General features: G+C 47.4%; 1 protein-coding gene across 1 annotated transcript in view; it reads right to left on the reverse strand.

Annotated features, from left to right (window-relative positions):
• The window catches only part of ERN2 (endoplasmic reticulum to nucleus signaling 2), a 28,693-nt gene extending 15,420 nt beyond the window's left edge, over positions 1–13,273 (reverse strand). The window contains exons 1-7 of the mRNA XM_069984079.1: positions 13,036–13,273; positions 5,152–5,269; positions 2,921–2,954; positions 2,089–2,161; positions 1,574–1,646; positions 1,347–1,469; positions 43–144 (exon numbers count right to left, since the gene is read on the reverse strand). Coding sequence (XP_069840180.1) covers positions 43–144; positions 1,347–1,469; positions 1,574–1,646; positions 2,089–2,161; positions 2,921–2,954; positions 5,152–5,269; positions 13,036–13,089 — 577 coding nt within the window. The 5' untranslated portion in view covers positions 13,090–13,273. The remainder of the gene's footprint in view (positions 1–42; positions 145–1,346; positions 1,470–1,573; positions 1,647–2,088; positions 2,162–2,920; positions 2,955–5,151; positions 5,270–13,035) is intronic.
• Positions 13,274–24,550: the final 11,277 nt, after the last annotated feature.

The raw sequence follows: 24,550 nt of genomic DNA on the forward strand, positions 1-24,550 counted from the left end.
CTATAGGTTGTGGAGCCCTGCCGTATGTTTTCCTGTACTCACTGTAGTCATAGCTCTCATCACACAAAGGAGCGGAGTAGTCATGGAAGGTGGCATTCCAGCGCAGCTCCCGGGATTTGGTGTCATACATTGTGATCATGTATTCTGCAAGGTAAATATGGATAGTTATCCTTAAAGGGGTATCCCGTTCAAACATAACTTTTCATATGTTGCTGCCCATGGTGAGGCTAATAATTCCGTCCATACAAAAAAGTTGCAGATACAGCCAGTCAGGGACAGAAGGGAGGGGGGGAAAGGGGGAGACAGAAGGAAAATCTCACACACAGTATTTTGTGTCTTCAGCAGAAAGTAGCAGCTCAGAAATGGGGGAAGGAGACTGAATAGATAATAACAAGTATGGAAGGAATTGTTAGTCTCACCACGGGCAGCAGCATATCAAAAGTTATGTTTGAGTGGAATCCCCCTTTAATAGGACTTAGGGTCAGTTCACACGTACAAACTCGCAGCGTACATCTTGCTGCGAGTCTGTCAGGTCCTGGCAGTTCACTGTCACTACATACTCGCAGCTATCTGAACGTCCGTTGCGTGTATGTAATTCTGCCGGCCCCTTAACCCCTTCTGCTGCCACCCAGCTCCCGCTCTGTATACATTACCTCTCCTCGCTGCACGGGGTCCCGGCGTACTGCTCTCCCGCCCGGCCAATCAGTGTGTTGCCCAGCCGCAACCACTGATTGGCCGGGCGGGAGAGCAGTACGCAGGGACCCCGAGCAGCGAGGAGAGGTGAGCCGGGCGGTAGCAGAAGGGGTTAAGGGGCCGGCAGAATTACATACACTCAGCGGTCGTTCAGACAGCTGCGAGTATGTAGTGACAGTGAACTGCCAGGACCTGACAGACTCGCAGCAAGATTTACGCTGCGAGTCTGTACGTGTGGACAGACCCTTAAAGCCATATGACAGGAGACATCAGAGAACATTTATACAACATGTACAGGCATATAAATGACGTTTTCTATAATGTCTGAGCTGCTAAGAGAAGATCACTGATCTCATAGATTCTTTACTGAGCCCATTATATGGGTCTATGATCATGTGACCAGGGCTGTACAAACAATCGCTAGATCATTTGTGTGGCCTTTTAATCAACTGTCGGCCACACATCCCCTATTACATGAGAAGATGTGTGGCCGATGGCCGATAATTATTGGCTAAAATGACCTGATCAGATGACGATGCTAGACTGAGAAGCTGGGCTGGCTAGTCTACACAAGAGAACCCTCTTAGGTGTACAGTACACTGTGTCTATGTGTCCTAATGTATATGACAATGACATAACGCTAGAGAACTCACGTGTCCGTCCTATGTACAGGAGAGGGGTGGAAGGACACAGCCCGTCAGATGACTCTGTGGACAGCGTGGTCTGCTTTTCTCCTGACTTTGGATCCAAAACAAACCAGGAGTCCTGCTTCTTCCCTGTTCACATAGAACCATAGACAAACCATTACTAATGACCATTTTAGCCCATATGATCCTAGACAAATCACATATGTGGCCCTAATATCTGGTATACATCATACCTGTATAGAGGATTCCATCAGAGCTGCGGCAGGGGGAGGACTGGACCAGTTCCTGGATGGTGAATGGTAATTTCTGGGGAATACGGAAGCACAGACGTTATAACTTCAATGACGTTGCTTGCTTAGCCCTTAATATTTTCATACATACGAACTTGGCTGTACACAGTTTATATAGGATTGTAGCATATTCACCTTAGAGACTTTATTTATGTATATGCCATTGTGACTAGATGCTTCTGGTTCTGCCATGGGTACCAACCACACTCCAGAGATTCCAACCCCCTCCCAAATCTTTAACGGTAAACAAGTCTAGATGCAGATACCAGTGACCACTATATTTTAGCAGGCCAGACATTTACATGCAGAATCGGGAAACACCGGCGATGGAAATATCTGGACCGGGACTAGTACCCATAGCGGTAACTCCAGAATCATAAATACACAAAGATAATAATCAAATAAGATACCCAACTACAACAGATCTAAAATAACACAGTATTAAAGCATATACTCACCATGAGCCCCTCCTTATTTCTACCCCCTAAGACGTACAAGCTCCCATCACTGGGGTCTGGCAGGAAAGCTGGCCTATGAGACAGAACACATCAGGTTAAGTCATCAAACATCTTGCTGTCTGTTGGGGAACTACAAACTTCATTATAGACTATAAAATGTAATTCAACAGCAAAAAGTAAGGGCTCTATTACACAGAGCGATTATCCGCAGAATACAATTATTACTCCTTGTAATAGAGGCAACCATTAGCCGATGAAATGACCAGTGGCTGATCGTTTCTTCACGTCCTGACCTAAAATCATCGGCCGCCGACCGCACATCGCTATGTGTAATAGTGATGCGTGGCTGGCAGCTGACGATTGAACGGTTTACATTACCTTTCCTCTCAGTGTTCTCTTGTTCTCAGCTTCCTCCCCGGTCCTGGGGGTGCAGCTTCAAAGTGGCCTGTAAGCTCAGTCAGACTGTTCTGAAGCTGTAAGACCAGGGAGGAAGCAGAGAACAGGAGAAGACCAGCAGCATGGACAGGTGATATAAACTATTTGGGCAAGGGCTGCACGGACATCACTAATGATGTTCGTGCAGCCCTTGCTAAACAATTATCGGGCCATGTGAAAGGCCCAGTAAACAATATTGATAGGGCAGCCATCAGCCTGTGTAATAGGACCATTACTGAGTGTTAGATCTTGGGCTATGGAGGAGCTAAATGGGAGTCATAGGGTCTAACAGCTAGTGTGAATTACTGCTGAGGGACATCCTTATCTGGGGCTATATATGTGACTAGAAGGACCACACAAACCCCTCTCTCCCCTTCGGTGTTAAAGCTGGACTTACTCAGACACATAGAGCGGGACTTGAATCACAGGGTCTGAAACAGAAGATACAAGGTTGACATCAGCTTTTTATTGGAAACTAGTACATATTGGCAATACAGCATACAAAGTTCTTATTTAAATCTAAATTACTGGTGCAGAACAAAAATATATTTTTTTAATGAAGCACTAGGGGGCGCTCACTGCATATGGACGTATACATCTCCCACTGAGCTTAACAATACAGCCATATACACTGAGCTCCTAGTAGTGACTGACGGCATTCTGAATGCTATCATATATCTCTATGGATGTGTGAGGGCAAGAAGGGGATTTGGGACTCTGTATCCGGAAAATAAAGCCTTGGGGTACAAACACACACACCGTATACGCAGCGTATTTTCTGCTGCAATACGCAGCAGATTAGATCTAAACAACTGAACACACCATCAAATCTGCTGCAGATCTGCTGCGTATCTGCTGCGTATACGGCGATTTTTACATGCAAGTTTTGTGCGATAAATACGCAGAGATACGGTATGTGTGAAGGCACCCTTAAAGTGACACTGTCCCCCCCCCCTTTTTGCATTCTGACTCCTCTACACAGGTGTAAAGGGTAAATTTTGCAGTTTTCATACCTTATTTTATATCATACGTCATGGTGCTTGTTCAAGTAAAAAGGGATCTTTTATCATCTGCAGATTGTGCTAAGTGGATGGGGCTTCATGGACACTGGGCCACTTAGCCCTGCCCACCGCACCACTGCAGGCCCCGCCCCTCCGTGACATCATTGGTACTTAGGCCCCGCCCCCTTAATGCCCATTGGTATGGGCCGACCTTGAGGGGGTAGGACCTAGACCTTTAGGCCAGCGGGGCAGGGCTAAGTGGCGCAGTTGCCCACTTAGCACAAGCTGCAGATGATAAAATATCCCTTTTTACTTAAACAAGCACCATGACGGATGATGTAAAATAAGGTATGAAAACTGCTAAATTTACACATTACATCTATAAAGAGAAGTCAGAATGCAAAAAGGGGGTGACAGTGTCACTTTAAGCTATTACAAAGACATACTATGAAAGCATTCTGTGCAGTGCATCGTGGGAGTTGAGATGCACTGTTAGGTCACATGACTGGGAAGTGCAGACAGACCACAGAAGAATTCTAACTGATTTAAAGTGATAATGTCACTTGACACATGCCACACACAGACATGTTAAAAATTTTGATTGCTCAGGACCCCCAATTAATCAAAACCTTTAACACATGTGTGTTATATGTCAAATGTTTCTTTTTAAAGTGACAGTAACACTTTAAGATGTTACATACATTTTAACAGGGCCATACTGGACCCCATCGCTGTCCCTCGGCGCTGTAGGAAAAAAAAAAGTCCTCAAATCGTGGACTACATTTTAACAGTGATATTGTGTGGAAAAGAGGAGTCTTCCTTTAAAGGGGAATTCCCACTTCAGCTAATAGAGTTATACTATATATGTAGGGCTTATCAAGTTAAATATTTTTACATCAAAATACGTCCATTTAGCAAACTCCTCAAGATGCTGCTCCTACCCTACCAATGTTGACACCGACCACCACTCTGCTCTAAAAGCAGTAGTCTGGCTGGTATATGATGTACAGATACATTGTAGGGAGATTTATCAAACATGGTGTAAAGTGAGACTGGCTCAGGTGCCCCTAGCAACCAATCAGATTCCACCTTACATTTTCCAAACAGTCTGTGAGGAATGAAAGATGGAATCTGATTGGTTGCTAGGGGCAACTGAGGCAATTTCACTTTACACCATGTTTGATAAATCTCCCCCCATAGTGTACGTACACTGTGAATATATATATGTATCTGTGTGTGTGTATATGCCTGTATTCTGTTAGTGAACCTGCATACAAAGAGTCGTGACAATGTTTAGGTGATACCACGGACACGGCAACGGTCGCTCAGGTGATTATAGCTGACAAGAATATGATTTGATTGTTCCTCAGGTCAAAACATGAAGGAAGCCGCCAATCTCCATATGTGAGGACAACACCGAGAACAATGAAGCTGAGAACAAACAATCTAGTGCAGGGATGGGGGAGCTCCGGCCTCCAGCTGTTGCAAAACTACAACTCCCATCATGCCTAGACAATTTCCATCAAGCTTTGGCTGTCCAGGCATGATGGGAGTTGTAGTTTTGCAACAGCTCTAGGGCGGTAGGTTCCCCATCTCTGATCTAGAGCCAAGTCAGGAGAAATCTTACCGTCTGTTAGGGTCCACAGCACGTCTCCAGTTTTCTTACTCACAGCATGAAATTTCCCATCCAGCGTAGATACAAAGAGCATGGACTCCGGCAGAGAGACAGAGGCTCCGCCATCACACTGCAATAGAACACATCACCTCTGTTACTCACCCCCTTTATTGTCACCGCTGTGTCTGAATTATTATACTAGTGGAGGGGCGGTATTACTACTGCACTGCATACTGCAATTCATACTCCACAGCTACATTCACAATTCTGCACCGCCGCCGTCGCAGCCTGCTACCAAGGGGGGGCCCGCCACACTGCCCCCTCCCTCTTGTGACCGCAAGCAGTGTTTTGCTTGCGGTCACAAGAGGTTGGTGCCCCGGCTGACGCACGGCTCCCGGCTCCCAAGGATAACATGGGGGGCCATTTATAAGAAGGATAACATGGGGGCCATCTATAAGGGGGATAACAGGAGGGGAATATATAAGGGGGATAACATGGAGGCCATCTATAAGGGGGACAATAAGAGCATCTATAAGGGGGATAACATGGGGGACAACACAGAGGGGGCCATCTATAAGGGGGATAACACAAGGGGGCCATCTATAAGGGGGATAACATTGGGGGTCCATCTATAAGAGGGGGGCATATACAATAGGGCATGCACAGAGGGATGCATGTACTATAGTGGTCTACACAGAGGGGGGGCAATACTATAAGGGGGTCACATAGAGTCAGCCTACCCACTAAATGAGGGTGTAAAGGGGACAATACAGATGTGCAGTGTGTATGAAGATGAGGATGGTGCCAGAGTGAGGAGACTAATATGTCTGTCTGGCAGATTCTGTGGATTTGTGGCTCGGAGAAGTTCTCATAACGGCCCGGGACAGATGGAGAAGATGAAAAGGGAAAAACTCTGATCAGAGAAGACGTCCCCTGTGATTCACTTGATGTAACTGCACTGTAATGTATATGGTGTACAGAACCTGTGTAGAGCTGGGTACCTCTATATGACTAAATGAGGTGATAGTGATCTGTGTACAGTGGATCTTATTTAGTAACAGCGGTGGTGGTGTTAGTCAGTATGTGGTGGTGTTAGTCAGTAGCAGCGGTGGTGTTTTATTGGATTCAGCATACTGGATTTATACTGGAGGTAATGTTTGCCCCTTGTATACTGGTAATATTGGTCTCAGTATACAGGATTTGGTCTGTAACAGTATGTATGGTGATAATATTTCCTATATTGGTAATATCGGTCTTGAGATATACCAGTAGCATCACTTGGTTGAGGAAGTGGGGGGGGCTCAAGTTGACCTTTTGCACCAGGGCCCAAGAAACATTAGCTACGCCCCTGTCTGCAGGCTTCACAGCTGAAATCTTCTTGAGTCAACAACCGCACAGGAAATACTCTGGTGATATACATCCTGGCATAGGCAAAACTACCAACAAAGAGCGTTTTCCAAAAACAACAGGCTGAACTTAGAATGCAGCTCTGTAATGTATGTACACAGTGACCCCACCAGCAGAATAGTGAGTGCAGCTCTGGAGTATAATACAGGATGTAACTCAGGATCAGTACAGGATAATTAATGTATGTACACAGTGACCCCACCAGCAGAATAGTGAGTGCAGCTCTGGAGTAGAATACAGGATGTAACTCAGGATAAGTAATGTAATGTATATATACAGAGACCCCGCCAGCAGAATAGTGAGTGCAGCTCTTGAGTATAATACAGGATGTCACTCAGGATCAGTACAGGATAAGTAATGTAATGTATGTACACAGTGACCCCACCAGCAGAATAGTGATTACAGCTCTGGAGTATATTACAGGATGTAACTCAGGATCAGTAATGTAATGTATGTACACAGTGACCCCCCCAGCAGAATAGTGAGTGCAGCTCTGGAGTATAATACAGGATGTAACTCAGGATCAGTATAGGATAAGTTATGTAATGTATGTACACAGTTAGTCTCCACATTCCCCAGTACAGCCCTTCCCAGTGTCTTTTTGGTTTCTGCAGTACCCTCCCTGCCCGCCTGTAAGACACACCTCATGCTCAGGTCAGGTTTATACATGCTGATAGTAGTGCCCAGGGAGATACAACTACTACTCAGATCTATAAGTTATTGAGAGAGCCCCCATCCTCCACTACTTTCTCATGTATATGATGGGTGATGGCTCAGGTTTGCTAATATACATTACAGGCTGCATAGCCAACCATACCCCCTGGCACATGGGCATACAGCATTATAGATAGCTGGGCTGTATAGTGGAGGCATTCATAGCCCGGCTCACACACCTGCCCATTGTACTGTTTACACAATGGGTGGATTAATCCAGGCGCCTGGAACAATAAGAGAGAGAAGGAGTCACATGACGTAGGGTGACACACGTGAAACTGGTGCAACACACATGACGCTTCTAGGGTGACATGTGCAAGCAGGACCTCGTCCCCAGGAGCCCCCGGCCTCCATGACAGTGACCTGTACTGCAGCCAGGAGGACAGAGAAGGACACGTTCCAGAGAATTCTGAGCTCCGTGTACATTCACAAGACCAAGTCCTAAAAACTTTATATGATTGCCAGGGCATGCTGGGACTTATAGCTGAAGAAGCTCTGGAGACAACAGGTCCCAGCAATCCCTGATAACACATGAAATACAGAAACCAATCCATGACAAAGTTGCAGGTCGGCGCCTGTTAGTAAAGAGCAACTGTCACAGTTTAAAATTGTAGGTGGGAATTATTATTGTAGGCCGAGTCAAGGGACTTAAAGAGACACTGCCTCCTTAAAGGGGTTGTTCACGACTAAAAAGTCAACTGGTGCTACACAGTGCCAGAGATTCATTATTTACTTCTATTAAAAAGTCTCCTAGTACTTATCAGCTGCTGTATGTCCTGCATGAAGAGGTGTATTTTTTCTAGTCTGGAGAGCAGGAGAGGTTTTCTGTGAGGATTTGCTACTGTTCTGGACAGTTCCTGACATGGACAGAGGTGGCAGCAGAGAGCACTGTGTCAGACTGGAAAGAATACACCACTTCCTGCAGGACAAACATCAGCTGATAAGTACTGGAAGACTTAGATTTTTTTTAATAGACGTAAATTACAAATCTCTGGCACTTTCTGGCACCAGATGATTTGAAAGAATTTTTTTTTTCAGTGAACAGCCCCTTTAACTTCAATACCAGATCCAACCTTGGAGCAAAAGTGGCGCTGTTTCTGGAAGAAACAGAACTAATCCCATACCGCACCATCAACATTCAGATTCTTACTGTCTCTAGTCACACTGTGCTGGTAGAACTCCCCTTTAAGGAAGGTATTATACTTAATATGAAGTCTGTAGGTGTGAGTTCTATGATGCTATGTGTCACTGACCGGAGCAAATATTGATTCAGTCAGGAGCGTTTCCATGCGAGAACCGGATCCTATTTGTATTACATGCTACAAGTGAAGTCGCTGGACTATGGAGACGCGGTATAAGCAGAAGACATGATTTAATACAGTATATGGGGGAGGGGCTATGAATTACACAATAGGGTCACATTATGATGACCAGCAGATAATATCCAGAGTATCCGCCAGGTGCAGGTAGACAGGGGCGGAGTGACTCTATAAGGTCCTGGTATGGGTCACAGGTATCTGGAGTCTGACTGCTGCTAGAGGGGGGCAGGGGGATCTACAGAGCAACCCCGACCATAGAGGTGGTGGAAGTCTGAGGAATCAGGGTCAGGACAGTACTTAGAAGTCTTGGTTATGTTCTTCCAACCAATATCGGACATTTGTAGCCATGTGACCGTTCCCATTGTCCTGCAAGATGATCAAGATAACCATTTAATGGCTGCTAAAGGTTGTTTTCAAATAACAGCAATTATTTGCCATTAAATGGCGGCCATCCACTAAATTTCAAGTTCAGTGTGAACAAATCCACTCCTGGTTTGGGTTACAAAATACTGAGCAAAAATACTGTGTGTGAACATAGCCTAACACTGCCCCCACCGGCTTGTGTCATTCCAGCAATGGCTGCAGAGCGGTTGTTTTCTGTTGTTTCTCACCTGACACGACAACCCCCATCAATTTAATGAAGCGGAACATGTGACTCATCGGAAATGGCAACTCAATACTGACCAGCGAAGGTCCACTCCTGATACTGCCGACCGGCTGAGGTCCACCCCTGATACTGACCGGCGGAGGTCCACCCCTGATACTGCTGACCGGCAGAGGTCCACTCCTGATACTGCTGACCGGCAGAGGTCCACTCCTGATACTGCTGACCGGCAGAGGTCCACTCCTGATACTGCTGACCGGCAGAGGTCCACTCCTGATACTGCTGACCGGCAGAGGTCCACTCCTGATACTGCTGATCGGCGGAGGTCCACTCCTGATACTGCTGACCGGCAGAGGTCCACTCCTGATACTGCTGATCGGCGGAGGTCCACTCCTGACACTGCTGACCGGAGGAGGTCCACTTCTGATACTGCTGACCGGCGGAGGTCCACTCCTGATACTGCAGACCAGCGGAGGTCCACTCCTGATACTGCTGACCGGAGGAGGTCCACTCCTGACACTGCTGACCGGAGGAGGTCCACTTCTGATACTGCTGACCGGCGGAGGTCCACTCCTGATACTGCAGACCAGCGGAGGTCCAATCCTGATACTGCTGACCGGAGGAGGTCCACTCCTGACCAGCCGAGGTCCACTCCTGACACTGCTGACCGGCCGAGGTCCACTCCTGATACTGCTGACCAGCGGAGGTCCACTCCTGATACTACCGACTGGTGGAGGTCCACTCCTGATACTACTGACCAGCGGAGGTCCACTCCTGATACTACCGACCGGTGGAGGTCCACTCTTAATACTACTGACCAGTGAAGTCCACTCCTGATGAGGAAACTGAAGCCCTTTCTGCTAATGGATCTTGGTTGTCATAAACATAGTAACCACCCATCTGCTCTGGAGCCCCATACACAGTAGGGGATCAGTGATCTGCTGTCAGGTCTGGTAGCCCCTGGATCATTCTGCTGGTGAGCTGCTCCACCCTGACACCAATGGCACAAGAGGCTCTGCAGTATCCCCACCACTTATTCACAGCAATGCCATGTGTCCACTCACCGTACACTGTCACCACAGCAGCACAAGAATAGTAAATAAAGTGCATAGTAGGAGAAATACCGCCGCCCCCGGCCCGAAATCCAATAACCGGTAATACGATAATTGTGATATATGGCATCTTATATACCCACCACACGGACTCCTTCATGAGCTACTGGCTCTCCTGCTTCAGTGGATTTAGTAGAATACCGTCCCGTAGTGATGTCATGTCACACAATGGACAATACAGCCCTATGGCCTACAGCAATATGGCCGCATCACACCAAACACACGGGGCCAATAGGGATCAGCAGTGCGGGACAAGAGGAGAGTTCTTGTCTAAAAGGAGTATTCTAGTTTGACCAAATTAGATTGTTTGTAAAATTAAAGGCCACACAATATACTTTATGGATCAGTTATTATAAGCTCTGCTACTTGTCATACAATGGAGGCCTTCACTGTATTCTCCCAGGGGGACAATGATCTCTCCTCTGTGTGCATCACATGACCCGGACAGAGTCACACATGTCCATCACATGACCCAGGCAGAGTCACACACATGTCCATCACATGACCTGGGCAGAGTCACACATGTGTCCATCACATGACCCGGCAGAGTCACACACATGTCCATCACATGAACCAGGCAGAGTCACACATGTGTCCATCACATGACCCGGGAACAGTCACACACGTGTCCATCACATGACCCGGGTAGAGTCACACACGTGTCCATCATATGACCCGGGAAGAGGCACACACATGTCCATCACATGACCCGGCAGAGTCACACACATGTCCATCACATGAACCAGGCAGAGTCACACACGTGTCCATCACATGACCCGGGCAGAGTCACACACGTGTCCATCACATGACCCGGGCAGAGTCACACATGTGTCCATCACATGACCCGGCAGAGTCACACACGTGTCCATCACATGACCCGGCAGAGTCACACATGTGTCCATCACATGACCTGGGAAGAGTAACATGTGCCTCCATCACATGACCCAAAGTCACATATGCCTTCATCACATGACCTGCGCAGAGTTACATGTGAGTTCATCACATGACCTGGGCAGTCACATGAGCCTCCATCACATGACCCAAAGAGCCACATGGGCGTCCATCACATGACCCCAGCAGTCACACACATGCGTCCAGGCAGATTTCTATCCACAGAAAGGGTGGATTTCCGGAGCATTTTACACAGATCAGTTTTTTCCTGCAATTTCCAGCATTTACACATATAACAGGTGTATAATTACGGCCGTCAAATAAAAAATGAACTGACAAGGGTGCGTTCACGTGTACGGGATCCGAAGCAGATTTGATGGCTCAGATTAGATTCAAAGCAAATCTGCAACTTCAAATCTGCTGCAGACCTGCTGCGGATCCTGTAAGTGTGAACGCATCCTTATACTCAATGTAACATAAAATGGGCAAATTGTAAGGAATAAACATCAGCTTTACGCCTTTAAAAAAAAAAAACACGTGACCATGGACTCTGATAGCAACCTATACAGCGAGGATTCCAGGTCAGTGATGGCAGGAAGCAGATGGGAGAATTACATACCCTATAAATATATATATTTATATTTAAAGAATAACATTTGCTGAAACCGCAATTTCCCCTTTAAACAAATAACAAGCTTTTACATTGCCTATTCTGTACAATCTAGACTGCCCCCTCCCACCTCACGCCAAGGGTGGAAAGCCCCTTTAAATATTACACAGAGTTTTATAGGTATTTTTCATGAGTCCATTAAGGGAAATAATTACAATTCTATATCTCCTGCACATACAGCTGGGATGGAAGGGGTTAAACCGAGCCCTGTCTGATATTAATCTCTGCAACGCTGAGGGGGCAGGCGCCAAAAATTAACTCCTTCCTTACCTGAGCAATTAAGTAGAGAAGACTAATGAGGGTGGGTCTGCAATGTACGGGGCCAGGAGGAGAACTTTTTTTTTTATGTAAGATCTATTTTTCAGATAATATGAATACATAAATGATATAGATACGTGAATAATATAGATACGTGAATTATATAGAAACGTGAATTATACAGATACGTGAATTATACAGATATGTAAATGATATAGATACATAAATAATATAGATACGTGAATGATATAGATACGTGAATAATATAGATACGTGAATAATATAGAAACGTGAATTATATAGATACGTGAATTATATAGATACGTGAATTATACAGATATGTAAATGATATAGATACATAAATAATATAGATACGTGAATGATATAGATACGTGAATAATATAGATACATGAATGATACGTGAATAATATAGATAAGTGAATGATATAGATAAGTGAATAATATAGATACGTGAATGATATAGATAAGTGAATAATATAGATACATGAATGATCCAGATACGTGAATCATGGGGTGATCTGTATACAGGTGGACCGGTTGTATGATGTGTATAAGGCAATAATAGGTAAATCAGTAAGTAAATCAATTCTCACATTTTGGTAGAATTGATTCTTTCCTTTGGGCCAATGCCTGCGCCCTGTATGTATGATGGGACTATGACAGCTCTGACATGCCATGTAAGGTTTATCATAGTGATCGCTGGTACAGCCTATATACAGGGCTCTGCACCTTCCCCAGGTCTTGTCACATCACCAGTAAACATATTGTGGAACTACAGATCCCAGCCTGCCCTGTCACTTTAAGGCCTGGGATCCTAAAGCTGTAGCTGTGCAGATGTCCCCTGGTGACAGAGCATGCTGGGAGTTGTAGTTGAGGAGCAGTAAGGTGTCAGGCACTCACCTGCAGGACCTGGGTGAGGCACAGCCCCAGTGTCAGCCATAGAGCAGGGTGCATGCTGCCAGGGGGTCTCTGGGGGTCTTCTCATCGTCTTCCTGGGCTGTGGGTGAGTCAGTGCCCCTCCTCCATAATCCGGGTGAGGATACACAATACAGGGTGAGCCGGGTGTCAGTTTCCGGGTGTCAGGCGGATCTGCGATACAATAACACTTCTCCACCTGCCGCAGTCCAGAGGATTCCCCTCCTACGTCACAGCGCGCTCTGCCCAATCACTGAAGACCACACATTCTGCTCTGCCAATGACGAGACGAGGGGGCGTGGCCGGCCGTAGCAGGAAGCTGGTGGTGTGTTGTTGGTGGACACGTGGAGGTGATGAAAGGGGGAAGCGATCAGGATGGGATCAGTCACGGTAGAGCCTAGAATGTATCCTCTCCTTTGAGTTTCTCACTGTAGGGGATACATTCTAGCATCTTCAGTAGTGAAAATGCTAGAATGTATCCTCTCCTTTGAGGCTCTCACTGTAGGGGATACATTCTAGCATCTTCAGTACTGAAATGGCTAGAATGTATCCTCTCCTCTGAGTGTATCCTCTCCTCTGAGTGTCTCACTGTAGGGGATACATTCTAGCATCTTCAGTACTGAAATGGCTAGAATGTATCCTCTCCTCTGAGTGTATCCTCTCCTCTGAGTGTCTCACTGTAGGGGATACATTCTAGCATCTTCAGTACTGAAATGGCTAGAATGTATCCTCTCCTCTGAATATATCCTCTCCTTTGAGTTTCTGCAGGGGATACATTCTATCATGTTTAGTATTGAAATGTCTAAAATATATACCCTCTCAGAGGAGAGGATACATTCTAGGCACTATAATGAATCCCCTGAGGATATACTCAGAGGAGAGGATACATTCTAGCCATTTTAGTACTGAACATGCTAGAATGTTTCCCCTACAGTGAGAGCCTCAAAGGAGAGGATACATTCTAGCATGTTCAGTAGTGAAAATGCTAGAATGTATCCCCTACAGTGAGAAACTCAGAGGAGAGGATATACTCAGAGAAGAGGATACATTCTAGCCATTTCAGTACTGAAGATGCTAGAATGTATCCCCTACAGCAGGCAAGTCCAAACTTTTTTCGAAGAGTGCCAAATTTGATGAAGTGAACATGTACGAGGGCCGACCATTTTACATGCTACATGCTATATGCTTTATAACACAGGCAGATAATAGCAAGCTGGATACCTGGGGGGCCGTAAAAGTTCGGAACACGGGCCGCAAATGGCCCTCCGGACGGACTTTGGACATGCCTGCCCTACAGTGAGAGCCTCAAAGGAGAGGATATACTCAGAGGAGAGGATACATTCTAGCCATTTTAGTACTGAACATGCTAGAATGTTTCCCCTACAGTGAGAGCCTCAAAGGAGAGGATACATTCTAGCATGTTCAGTAGTGAAAATGCTAGAATGTATCCCCTACAGTGAGAAACTCAGAGGAGAGGATATACTCAGAGGAGAGGATACATTCTAGCCATTTCAGTACTGAAGATGCTAGAATGTATCCCCTGCAGTGAGAAACTCAAAGGAGAGGATATAGTCAGAGGAGAGGATACATTCTAGGCATTTCAGTACTGAACATGCTAAATGTATCCCCTGCAGTGAGAAACTCAGAAAAGAGGATACACTCAGAGGAGAGGATACATTCTAGCATGTTCAGTACTGAAGTGTCTAGAATGTATCCTCTCCTCTGAGTTTCTCACTGCAGGGTATGCATCCTAGCATGTTTAGGGCTATGTTCACACATAGTATTTCGGTCATTCTTTCTTCGACCAAAACCGAGTGCTGTGTTTTATGTGTGAACATAGCCTAGTAATGTAAAGTCCATTGAATATCCTCTCCTCTGAGAGGGCATACATTCTAGAATGTTTAGTACTGAAATGTCTGGAGTGTATCCTCTCCTCTGAGAGGGCATCTCCACCAGGTGTACCCTCTCCTCTGAGAGGGCATCTCCACTAGGTGTATCCTCTCCTCTGAGAGGGCATACATTCTAGCAAGTGCAGTTTTGAAAGGTCTAGACCACAGGTGTCAGACTTCATCCCTCGGCTGTTACAGACTACATTTCCCATCATGCCTTACTTGTCCAGACATGGTGGGAATTGTAGTTCTGCAACTGCTGGAGGGCCTGAGTTTGACATCTCTGGTCTAGAATGTTCTCTTTTCTAACTGCAGGGTATACAGTCTAGTATGTATCCTCTCCTCTGAGCGTATCCTCTCTTCTGAGCTTCTCCCTGAGCGGGTCATATTACACAGCATGATTAAGAGGTGAAAGCGAGCGGCGATGTTTTAGGTCAGTGCTCGCTTCCCCTTTGTTCCCTGCACATTTTCTGTGTTATTACACACACAGACAGTGACTGGGGGAACTGCGGGCAGCTGCGGGAGGGGCAGCCCAAAAAATCCTTAGATTGTTCAAGCTGCCCATTGTAGACAGCAGCACTATCGTGATCTGGATTACTCGACCAGTTTGAAGACCACAATCAGCTGATAACATGGATTATTACACCAAATGATTATCAGACGTAACGGCCAGGAAACCTTTGGTGTAATACACCATTGTCTGTACAAGGAACAGGACTGGTGTGTGGGGTCTGTATACAGGGGAGAGGACTGGTGTGTGTGGGGTCTGTATACAGGGGAGAGGACTGGTGTGTGTGGGGTCTGTATACAGGGGGAGAGGACTGGTGTGTGTGGTCTGTCTACAGGGGGAGAAGACTGGTGTGTGTGGTCTGTATACAGGGAGGAGAGGACCGGTGTGTGGGGTCTGTATACAGGACTGGTGTGGGGGGGGCTGTATACAGGGGGAGAGGACTAGTGTGTGTGGTCTGTATACAGGGGGAGAGGACTGGTGTGTGGGGTCTTTATACAGGGGGAGAGGACTGGTGTGTGGGGTTTGTATACAGGGGGAGAGGACTGGTGTGTGTGTGTTCTGTATACAGGGGGAGAGGACTGGTGTGTGGGGTCTGTATACAGGGGGAGAGGACTGGTGTGTGTGGAGTCTGCATACAGGGGGAGAGGACTGGTGTGTGGTCTGTATACAGGGGAGAGGACTGGTGTGTGGGGTCTGTATACAGGGGAGAGGACTGGTGTGTGGGGTCTGTATACAGGGGAGAGGACTGGTGTGTGTGGTCTGTATACAGGGGAGAGGACTGGTGTGTGGGGTCTGTATACAGGGGAGAAGACTGGCGTGTGTGGGGTCTGTATACAGGGGAGAGGACTGGTGTGTGGGGTCTGTATACAGGGGAGAGGACTGGTGTGTGGGGTCTGTATACAGGGGAGAAGACTGGCGTGTGTGGGGTCTGTATACAGGGGAGAGGACTGGTGTGTGGGGTCTGTATACAGGGGGAGAGGACTGGTGTGTGGGGGTCTGTATACAGGGGAGAGGACTGGTGTGTGGGGTCTGTATACAGGGGAGAGGACTGGTGTGTGTAGTCTGTATACAGGGGGAGAGGACTGGTGTGTGGGGTCTGTATACAAGGGGAGAGGACTGGTGTGTGTGGGGTCTGTATACAGGGGAGAGGACTGGTGTGTGTGGGGTCTGTATACAGGGGGAGAGGACTGGTGTGTGTGGAGTCTGCATACAGGGGGAGAGGACTGGTGTGTGGTCTGTATACAGGGGAGAGGACTGGTGTGTGGGGTCTGTATACAGGGGAGAGGACTGGTGTGTGGGGTCTGTATACAGGGGAGAGGACTGGTGTGTGTGGTCTGTATACAGGGGAGAGGACTGGTGTGTGGGGTCTGTATACAGGGGAGAAGACTGGCGTGTGTGGGGTCTGTATACAGGGGAGAGGACTGGTGTGTGGGGTCTGTATACAGGGGAGAGGACTGGTGTGTGGGGTCTGTATACAGGGGAGAAGACTGGCGTGTGTGGGGTCTGTATACAGGGGAGAGGACTGGTGTGTGGGGTCTGTATACAGGGGGAGAGGACTGGTGTGTGGGGGTCTGTATACAGGGGAGAGGACTGGTGTGTGGGGTCTGTATACAGGGGAGAGGACTGGTGTGTGTAGTCTGTATACAGGGGGAGAGGACTGGTGTGTGTAGTCTGTATACAGGGGGAGAGGACTGGTGTGTGGGGTCTGTATACAGGGAGAGGACTGGTGTGTAGGGTCTGTATACAGGGGGAGAGGACTGGTGTGTGTGGGGGGTGTATACAGGGGGAGAGGACTGATGTGTGTGTGGGGTCTGTATACAGGGGGAGAGGACTGGTGTGTGTGGGGTCTTTATAGAGGGGGAGAGGACTGGTGTGTGTGGGGTCTTTATACAGGGAAGAGGACTGGTGTGTGTGGGGTCTGTATACAGGGGAGAGGACTGGTGTGTGTGGGGTCTGTATACAGGGAGAGGACTGGTGTGTGTGGGGTCTGTACACAGGGGGAGAGGACTGGTGTGTAGGGTCTGTATACAGGGGGAGAGGACTGGAGTGGGGGGCGGGCTGTATACAGGGAAGAGGACTGGTGTGTAGGGTCTGTATACAGGGGGAGAGGACTGGTGTGTGTGGTCTGTATACAGGGGGAGAGGACTGGTGTGTGTGGTCTGTATAAAGGGGAGAGGACTGGTGTGTGGGGTCTGTATACAGGGGGAGAGGACTGGTGTGTGGGGGGTCTGTATAGAGGGGGAGAGGACTGGTGTGTGTGGGGTCTTTATACAGGGGAGAGGACTGGTGTGTGTGGGGTCTGTATACAGGGGAGAGGACTAGTGTGGGGGGGTCTGTATACAGGGGAGAGGACTAGTGTGGGGGGGTCTGTATACAGGGGAGAGGACTGGTGTGGGGGGGTCTGTATACAGGGGAGAGGACTGGTGTGGGGGGGGTGTATACAGGGTGAGAGGACTGGTGTGGGGGGGGGGGTCTGTATACAGGGGAGAGGACTGGTGTGTGGGGTCTGTATACAGGGGGAGAGGACTGGTGTGTGTGGGGTCTGTATACAGGGGAGAGGACTGGTGTGTGTGGGGTCTGTATACAGGAAAGAGGACTGGTGTGTGTGTGTGGGGGGGTCTGTATACGGGGGAGAGGACTGGTGTGAGTCTGTATACAGGGGGAGAGGACTGGTGTGTGTGTGGGGGGGTCTGTATACAGGGGGAGAGGACTAGTGTGTGGGGTCTGTATACAGGGGGAGAGGGGACCAGTGTGGGGTGTCTGTGTACAGGGGTTCTCTCCCCCTGTATACAGACCCCACACACCAGTCCTCTCCCCTGTATACAAACCCCACATACCAGTCCTCTCCCCCTGTATACAGACCCCCCCCCCCCCCACACCAGTCCTCTCCCCCTGTATACAGACCCCCCCACACACAAGTCCTCTCCCCCTGTATACAGACCCCACACACACGCCTGTACTCTCCCCTATATACAGACCCCACACACCAGTCCTCTCCCACTGTATACAGACCCCACACACCAGTCCTCTCCCCCTGTATACAGACCCCATGTACCAGTCCTCTCCCCTGTATACAGACCCCACATACCAGTCCTCTCCTCCCTGTATACAGACCCCACATACCAGTCCTCTCCCCCTGTATACAGACTCCACACACCGGTCCTCTCCCCTGTATACAGACTCCACACACTAGTCCTCTCCCCCTGTATACAGACCCCCCCCCCCACACCAGTCCTCTCCCCCTGTATACAGACCCCCCCCCCCACACCAGTCCTCTCCCCCTGTATACAGACCTCACACACCAGTCCTCTCCCCCTGTATACAGACCTCACACACCAGTCCTCTCCCCCTGTATACAGACCCCACACACCAGTCCTCTCCCCCTGTATACAGACCCCCCACACCAGTGCTCCCCCCTGTATACAGACCCCACACACACCAGTCCTCTCCTCCTGTATACAGACCCCCCACACCAGTCCTCTCCCCTGTATACAGACCCCACACACCAGTCCTCTCCCCTGTATACAGACCCCACACACCAGTCCTCTCCCCTGTATACAGACCCCACACACCAGTCCTCTCCCCCTGTATACAGACCCCACACACCAGTCCTCTCCCCCTGTATACCCCTCCATGCTACTATGGATATTGCAGCTTCCTTCACTCTGTTTCTGCACAGTGAATGGTGCAGCAGCTCACTACTTCCTACTTCCGGTCGAGGCCCCGCCCCTCCTGGTGACATCACACCTCAAAGGAGAGGATACACTCTAGCATCTACCGATCAGTCACTGACTATAGGGCTGATCCGCCTGCTGTCACCGGGCTGTGTCAGTGGAGACCAGGGAAGCTGCTGCTGCTGCTGACACGGAGGCACTGTGTGTGTGTGTGTGTGTGTGTGTGTGTGTGTTTTTCCTTTAAGGCCCTGTTCAGTATACAATATCCGGGCCATAGGACAGAACTATATACAAATGTATACTGAGAAGAGCTGATTCTTTATGTAAGTCATGGGATTCCAGGATTCCTATTAAAAAATATCACCAATATACTATAAACATTAGATCCCCCCCTCCCCTATTGAAGTCTATAGGAGAGAAAAAAGTCTAACTATTTTATTTAAAAAAAAAAAAAACACCGCATAGCCTGCTGCAATTTAACAGGGCAAAAACGGCGCACGCTAAAACATCCTGTTGTGGATTTCCCCATCAACTCCCGCAGCGTTTTTGAGCCAATTTTATCATTTTTTGGGGGTATTTTTCTGAAAAATGTTTAGGGGGCATTCAAAGGTCCACTAAATATGTCCGTATCTGTAGATCTGCAATTTCAGACGAATTTAGGCTCCAGTGATTTCTATTGGGCTGTTCACACTGTCTGCAGTTTTACGGATCTGCGATCAAGAACGGAAAAAGATAGGATATATAGGATCCTGAACAACTATGGAACGTGTGAATGAGGCCTTAGTGTGAGTCCACCCTAAGGGACAGTTTACATGGAGTAAAATAGGCGGAATCCCGCCTGCCTCAGTGTGACACTGTTTCTCTGTGGGAGGGCTCGTGCGCCTCCGCTCTAAGAATTGACGTGTCGATTCTCAGGGGGAGATTTATCAAACATAGTTTAAAGTGAAACTGGCTCAGTTGCCCCTAGCAACCAATCAGATTCCATCTCTCATTTTCCAAAGAGTCTGTGAGGAATGAAAGGTGGAATCTGATTGGTTGCTAGGGGCAACTGGGCCAGTTTCACTTTACACCATGTTTGATAAATCTCCCCATTAGAATGGAGGCGCCCGAGCCCTCCCATAGAGAAACAGTGTCACACTGAGACAGGCGGGAGTCCGCGGCGGAGAGTTACGCTGATTTTACTCTGTGTGAACTGGCCCTAAAGGATGGGAAAAAAAACTATAAAAAACATCAGAAACAAAAACACTAGAGATGAGGGAATTTACAGTAGGATAAAATGGATCCAGTCCTGGGAAACTGGGAGAAGTGTCCCAGGACAGGATCCATCTTTTCCCAGCACCTGGGGAGGAACGGCACAGAGAGGAGCACACTTCACAGCAGGGCTGTGGAGTCGGAGTTGGAGCTAGTTTTGGCTGGAGTCGGAAAAAAAATGTACCGACTCTGACTCCAGCTTTAAAAAAAATATGTAGAATTTAATTTTAATATGAACTTTACAAGTTTTGCTCATGAATATATTATGAGCAACATTCTAATAGGACACTGGCCCTATTACATAAGGGTGGTCGGGAATATATCAGTAATAGGACACTGGCCCTATTAGATAAGGGTGGTCGGGGAACATATCAGTAATAGGACACTGGCCCTATTACATAAGGGGGGTGGGGGAATATATCAGTAATAGGACACTGGCCCTATTACATAAGGGTGGTCGGGGAATATATCAGTAATAGGACACTGGCCCTATTACATAAGGGTGGTCGGGGAATATATCAGTAATAGGACACTGGCCCTATTACATAAGGGTGGTCGGGGAATATATCAGTAATAGGACACTGGCCCTATTACATAAGGGGGGTCGGGGAATATATCAGTAATAGGACACTGGCCCTATTACATAAGGGTGGTCGGGGAATATATCAGTAATAGGACACTGGCCCTATTACATAAGGGGGGTCGGGGAATATATCAGTAATAGGACACTGGCCCTATTACATAAGGGTGGTCGGGAAATATATCAGTAATAGGACACTGGCCCTATTACATAAGGGTGGTCGGGGAATATATCAGTAATAGGACACTGGCCCTATTACATAAGGGTGGTCAGGGAATATATCAGTAATAGGACACTGGCCCAATTACATAAGGGTGGTCAGGGAATATATCAGTAATAGGACACTGGCCCTATTACATAAGGGGGGTCGTGGAATATATCAGTAATAGGACACTGGCCCTATTACATAAGGGGGGTCGGGGAATATATCAGTAATAGGACACTGGCCCTATTAGATAAGGGTGGTCGGGGAATATATCAGTAGTAGGACACTGGCCCTATTACATAAGGGTGGTCGGGGAATATATCAGTAAAAGGACACTGGCCCTATTACATAAGGGTGGTCGGGGAATATATCAGTAAAAGGACACTGGCCCTATTACATAAGGGTGGTCGGGGAATATATCAGTAATAGGACACTGGCCCTATTACATAAGGGTGGTCGGGGAATATATCAGTAATAGGAAACTGGCCCTATTACATAAGGGGGGTCGGGGAATATATCAGTAATAGGACACTGGCCCTATTACATAAGGGTAGTCGGGGAATATATCAGTAATAGGACACTGGCCCTATTAGATAAGGGTGGTCGGGGAATATATCAGTAGTAGGACACTGGCCCTATTACATAAGGGGGGTCAGGGAATATATCAGTAATAGGACACTGGCCCTATTACATAAGGATGGTCAGGGAATATATCAGTAATAGGACACTGGCCCTATTACATAAGGGTGGTCGGGGAATATAACAGTAATAGGACACTGGCCCTATTACATAAGGGTGGTCGGGAAATATATATCAGTAATAGGACACTGGCCCTATTACATAAGGGTGGTCGAGTAATATATCAGTAATAGGACACTGGCCCTATTACATAAGGGTGGTCAGGGAACATATCAATAATAGGACACTGGCCCTTTTACATAAGGGTGGTCGGGGAATATATCAGTAATAGGACACTGGCCCTATTACATAAGGATGGTCAGGGAATATATCAGTAATAGGACACTGGCCCTATTACATAAGGGTGGTCGAGTAATATATCAGTAATAGGACACTGGCCCTATTACATAAGGGTGGTCAGGGAACATATCAATAATAAGACACTGGCCCTATTACATAAGGGTGGTCGGGTAACATATCAGTAATAGGACACTGGCCCTATTACATAAGGATGGTCGGGGAATATATCAGTAATAGGACACTGGCCCTATTACATAAGGGGGGTCGTGGAATATATCAGTAATAGGACACTGGCCCTATTACATAAGGGTGGTCGGGGAATATATCAGTAATAGGACACTGGCCCTATTACATAAGGGGGGTCGTGGAATATATCAGCAATAGGACACTGGCCCTATTACAAAAGGGTGGTCGGGGAATATATCAGTAATAGGACACTGGCCCTATTAGATAAGGGTGGTCGGGGAATATATCAGTAATAGGACACTGGCCCTATTACATAAGGGGGGTCGGGGAATATATCAGTAATAGGACACTGGCCCTATTACATAAGGGGGGTCGTGGAATATATCAGTAATAGGACACTGGCCCTATTACATAAGGGGGGTCGTGGAATATATCAGCAATAGGACACTGGCCCTATTACAAAAGGGTGGTCGGGGAATATATCAGTAATAGGACACTGGCCCTATTAGATAAGGGTGGTCGGGGAATATATCAGTAATAGGACACTGGCCCTATTACATAAGGGGGGTCGGGGAATATATCAGTAATAGGACACTGGCCCTATTACATAAGGGTGGTCGGGGAATATATCAGTAATAGGACACTGGCCCTATTACATAAGGATGGTCGGGGAATATGTCAGTAATAGGACACTGGCCCTATTACATAAGGGTGGTCGGGGAATATATCAGTAATAGGACACTGGCCCTATTACATAAGGGTGGTCGGGGAATATATCAGTAGTAGGACACTGGCCCTATTACATAAGGGGGGTCAGGGAATATATCAGTAATAGGACACTGGCCCTATTACATAAGGGTGGTCGGGGAACATATCAGTAATAGGACACTGGCCCTATTACATAAGGATGGTCAGGGAATATATCAGTAATAGGACACTGGCCCTATTACATAAGGGTGGTCGGGGAATATATCAGTAATAGGACACTGGCCCTATTACATAAGGGTGGTCGGGGAATATGTCAGTAATAGGACACTGGCCCTATTACATAAGGGGGGTGGGGGAATATATCAGTAATAGGACACTGGCCCTATTACATAAGGGTGGTCGGGGAATATGTCAGTAATAGGACACTGGCCCTATTACATAAGGGTGGTCGGGGAATATATCAGTAATAGGACACTGGCCCTATTACATAAGGGGGGTTGGGAATATATCAGTAATAGGACACTGGCCCTATTAGATAAGGGTGGTCGGGGAATATATCAGTAATAGGACACTGGCCCTATTACATAAGGGTGGTCGGGGAATATATCAGTAGTAGGACACTGGCCCTATTACATAAGGAGGGTCGGGAATATATCAGTAATAGGACACTGGCCCTATTACATAAGGGTGGTCGGGGAATATATCAGTAATAGGACACTGGCCCTATTACATAAGGGTGGTTTGGGAATATATCAGTAATAGGACACTGGCCCTATTACATAAGGGTGGTCGGGGAATATATCAGTAATAGGACACTGGCCCTATTACATAAGGGTGGTCAGGGAATATATCAGTAATAGGACACTGGCCCTATTACATAAGGGTGGTCTGGGAATATATCAGTAATAGGACACTAGCCCTATTACATAAGGGTGGTCGGGGAATATATCAGTAATAGGACACTGGCCCTATTACATAAGGGGGGTCGGGGAATATATCAGTAATAGGACACTGGCCCTATTACATAAGGGTGGTCGGGGAATATATCAGTAATAGGACACTCGCCCTATTACATAAGGGTGGTCGGGGAATATATCAGTAATAGGACACTGGCCCTATTACATAAGGGGGGTCGGGTAATATATCGGTAATAGGACACTGGCCCTATTACATAAGGGTGGTCGGGGAATATATCAGTAAAAGGACACTGGCCCTATTACATAAGGGTGGTCGGGGAATATATCAGTAAAAGGACACTGGCCCTATTACATAAGGGTGGTCGGGGAATATGTCAGTAATAGGACACTGGCCCTATTACATAAGGGTGGTCGGGGAATATGTCAGTAATAGGACACTGGCCCTATTACATAAGGGTGGTCAGGGAATATATCAGTAATAGGACACTGGCCCTATTACATAAGGGTGGTCGGGGAATATATCAGTAATAGGACACTGGCCCTATTACATAAGGGGGGTCGGGTAATATATCGGTAATAGGACACTGGCCCTATTACATAA

The sequence above is a fragment of the Dendropsophus ebraccatus genome, chromosome 9, assembly GCF_027789765.1.
Source record: "Dendropsophus ebraccatus isolate aDenEbr1 chromosome 9, aDenEbr1.pat, whole genome shotgun sequence".
Classification (NCBI taxonomy): domain Eukaryota; kingdom Metazoa; phylum Chordata; class Amphibia; order Anura; family Hylidae; genus Dendropsophus; species Dendropsophus ebraccatus.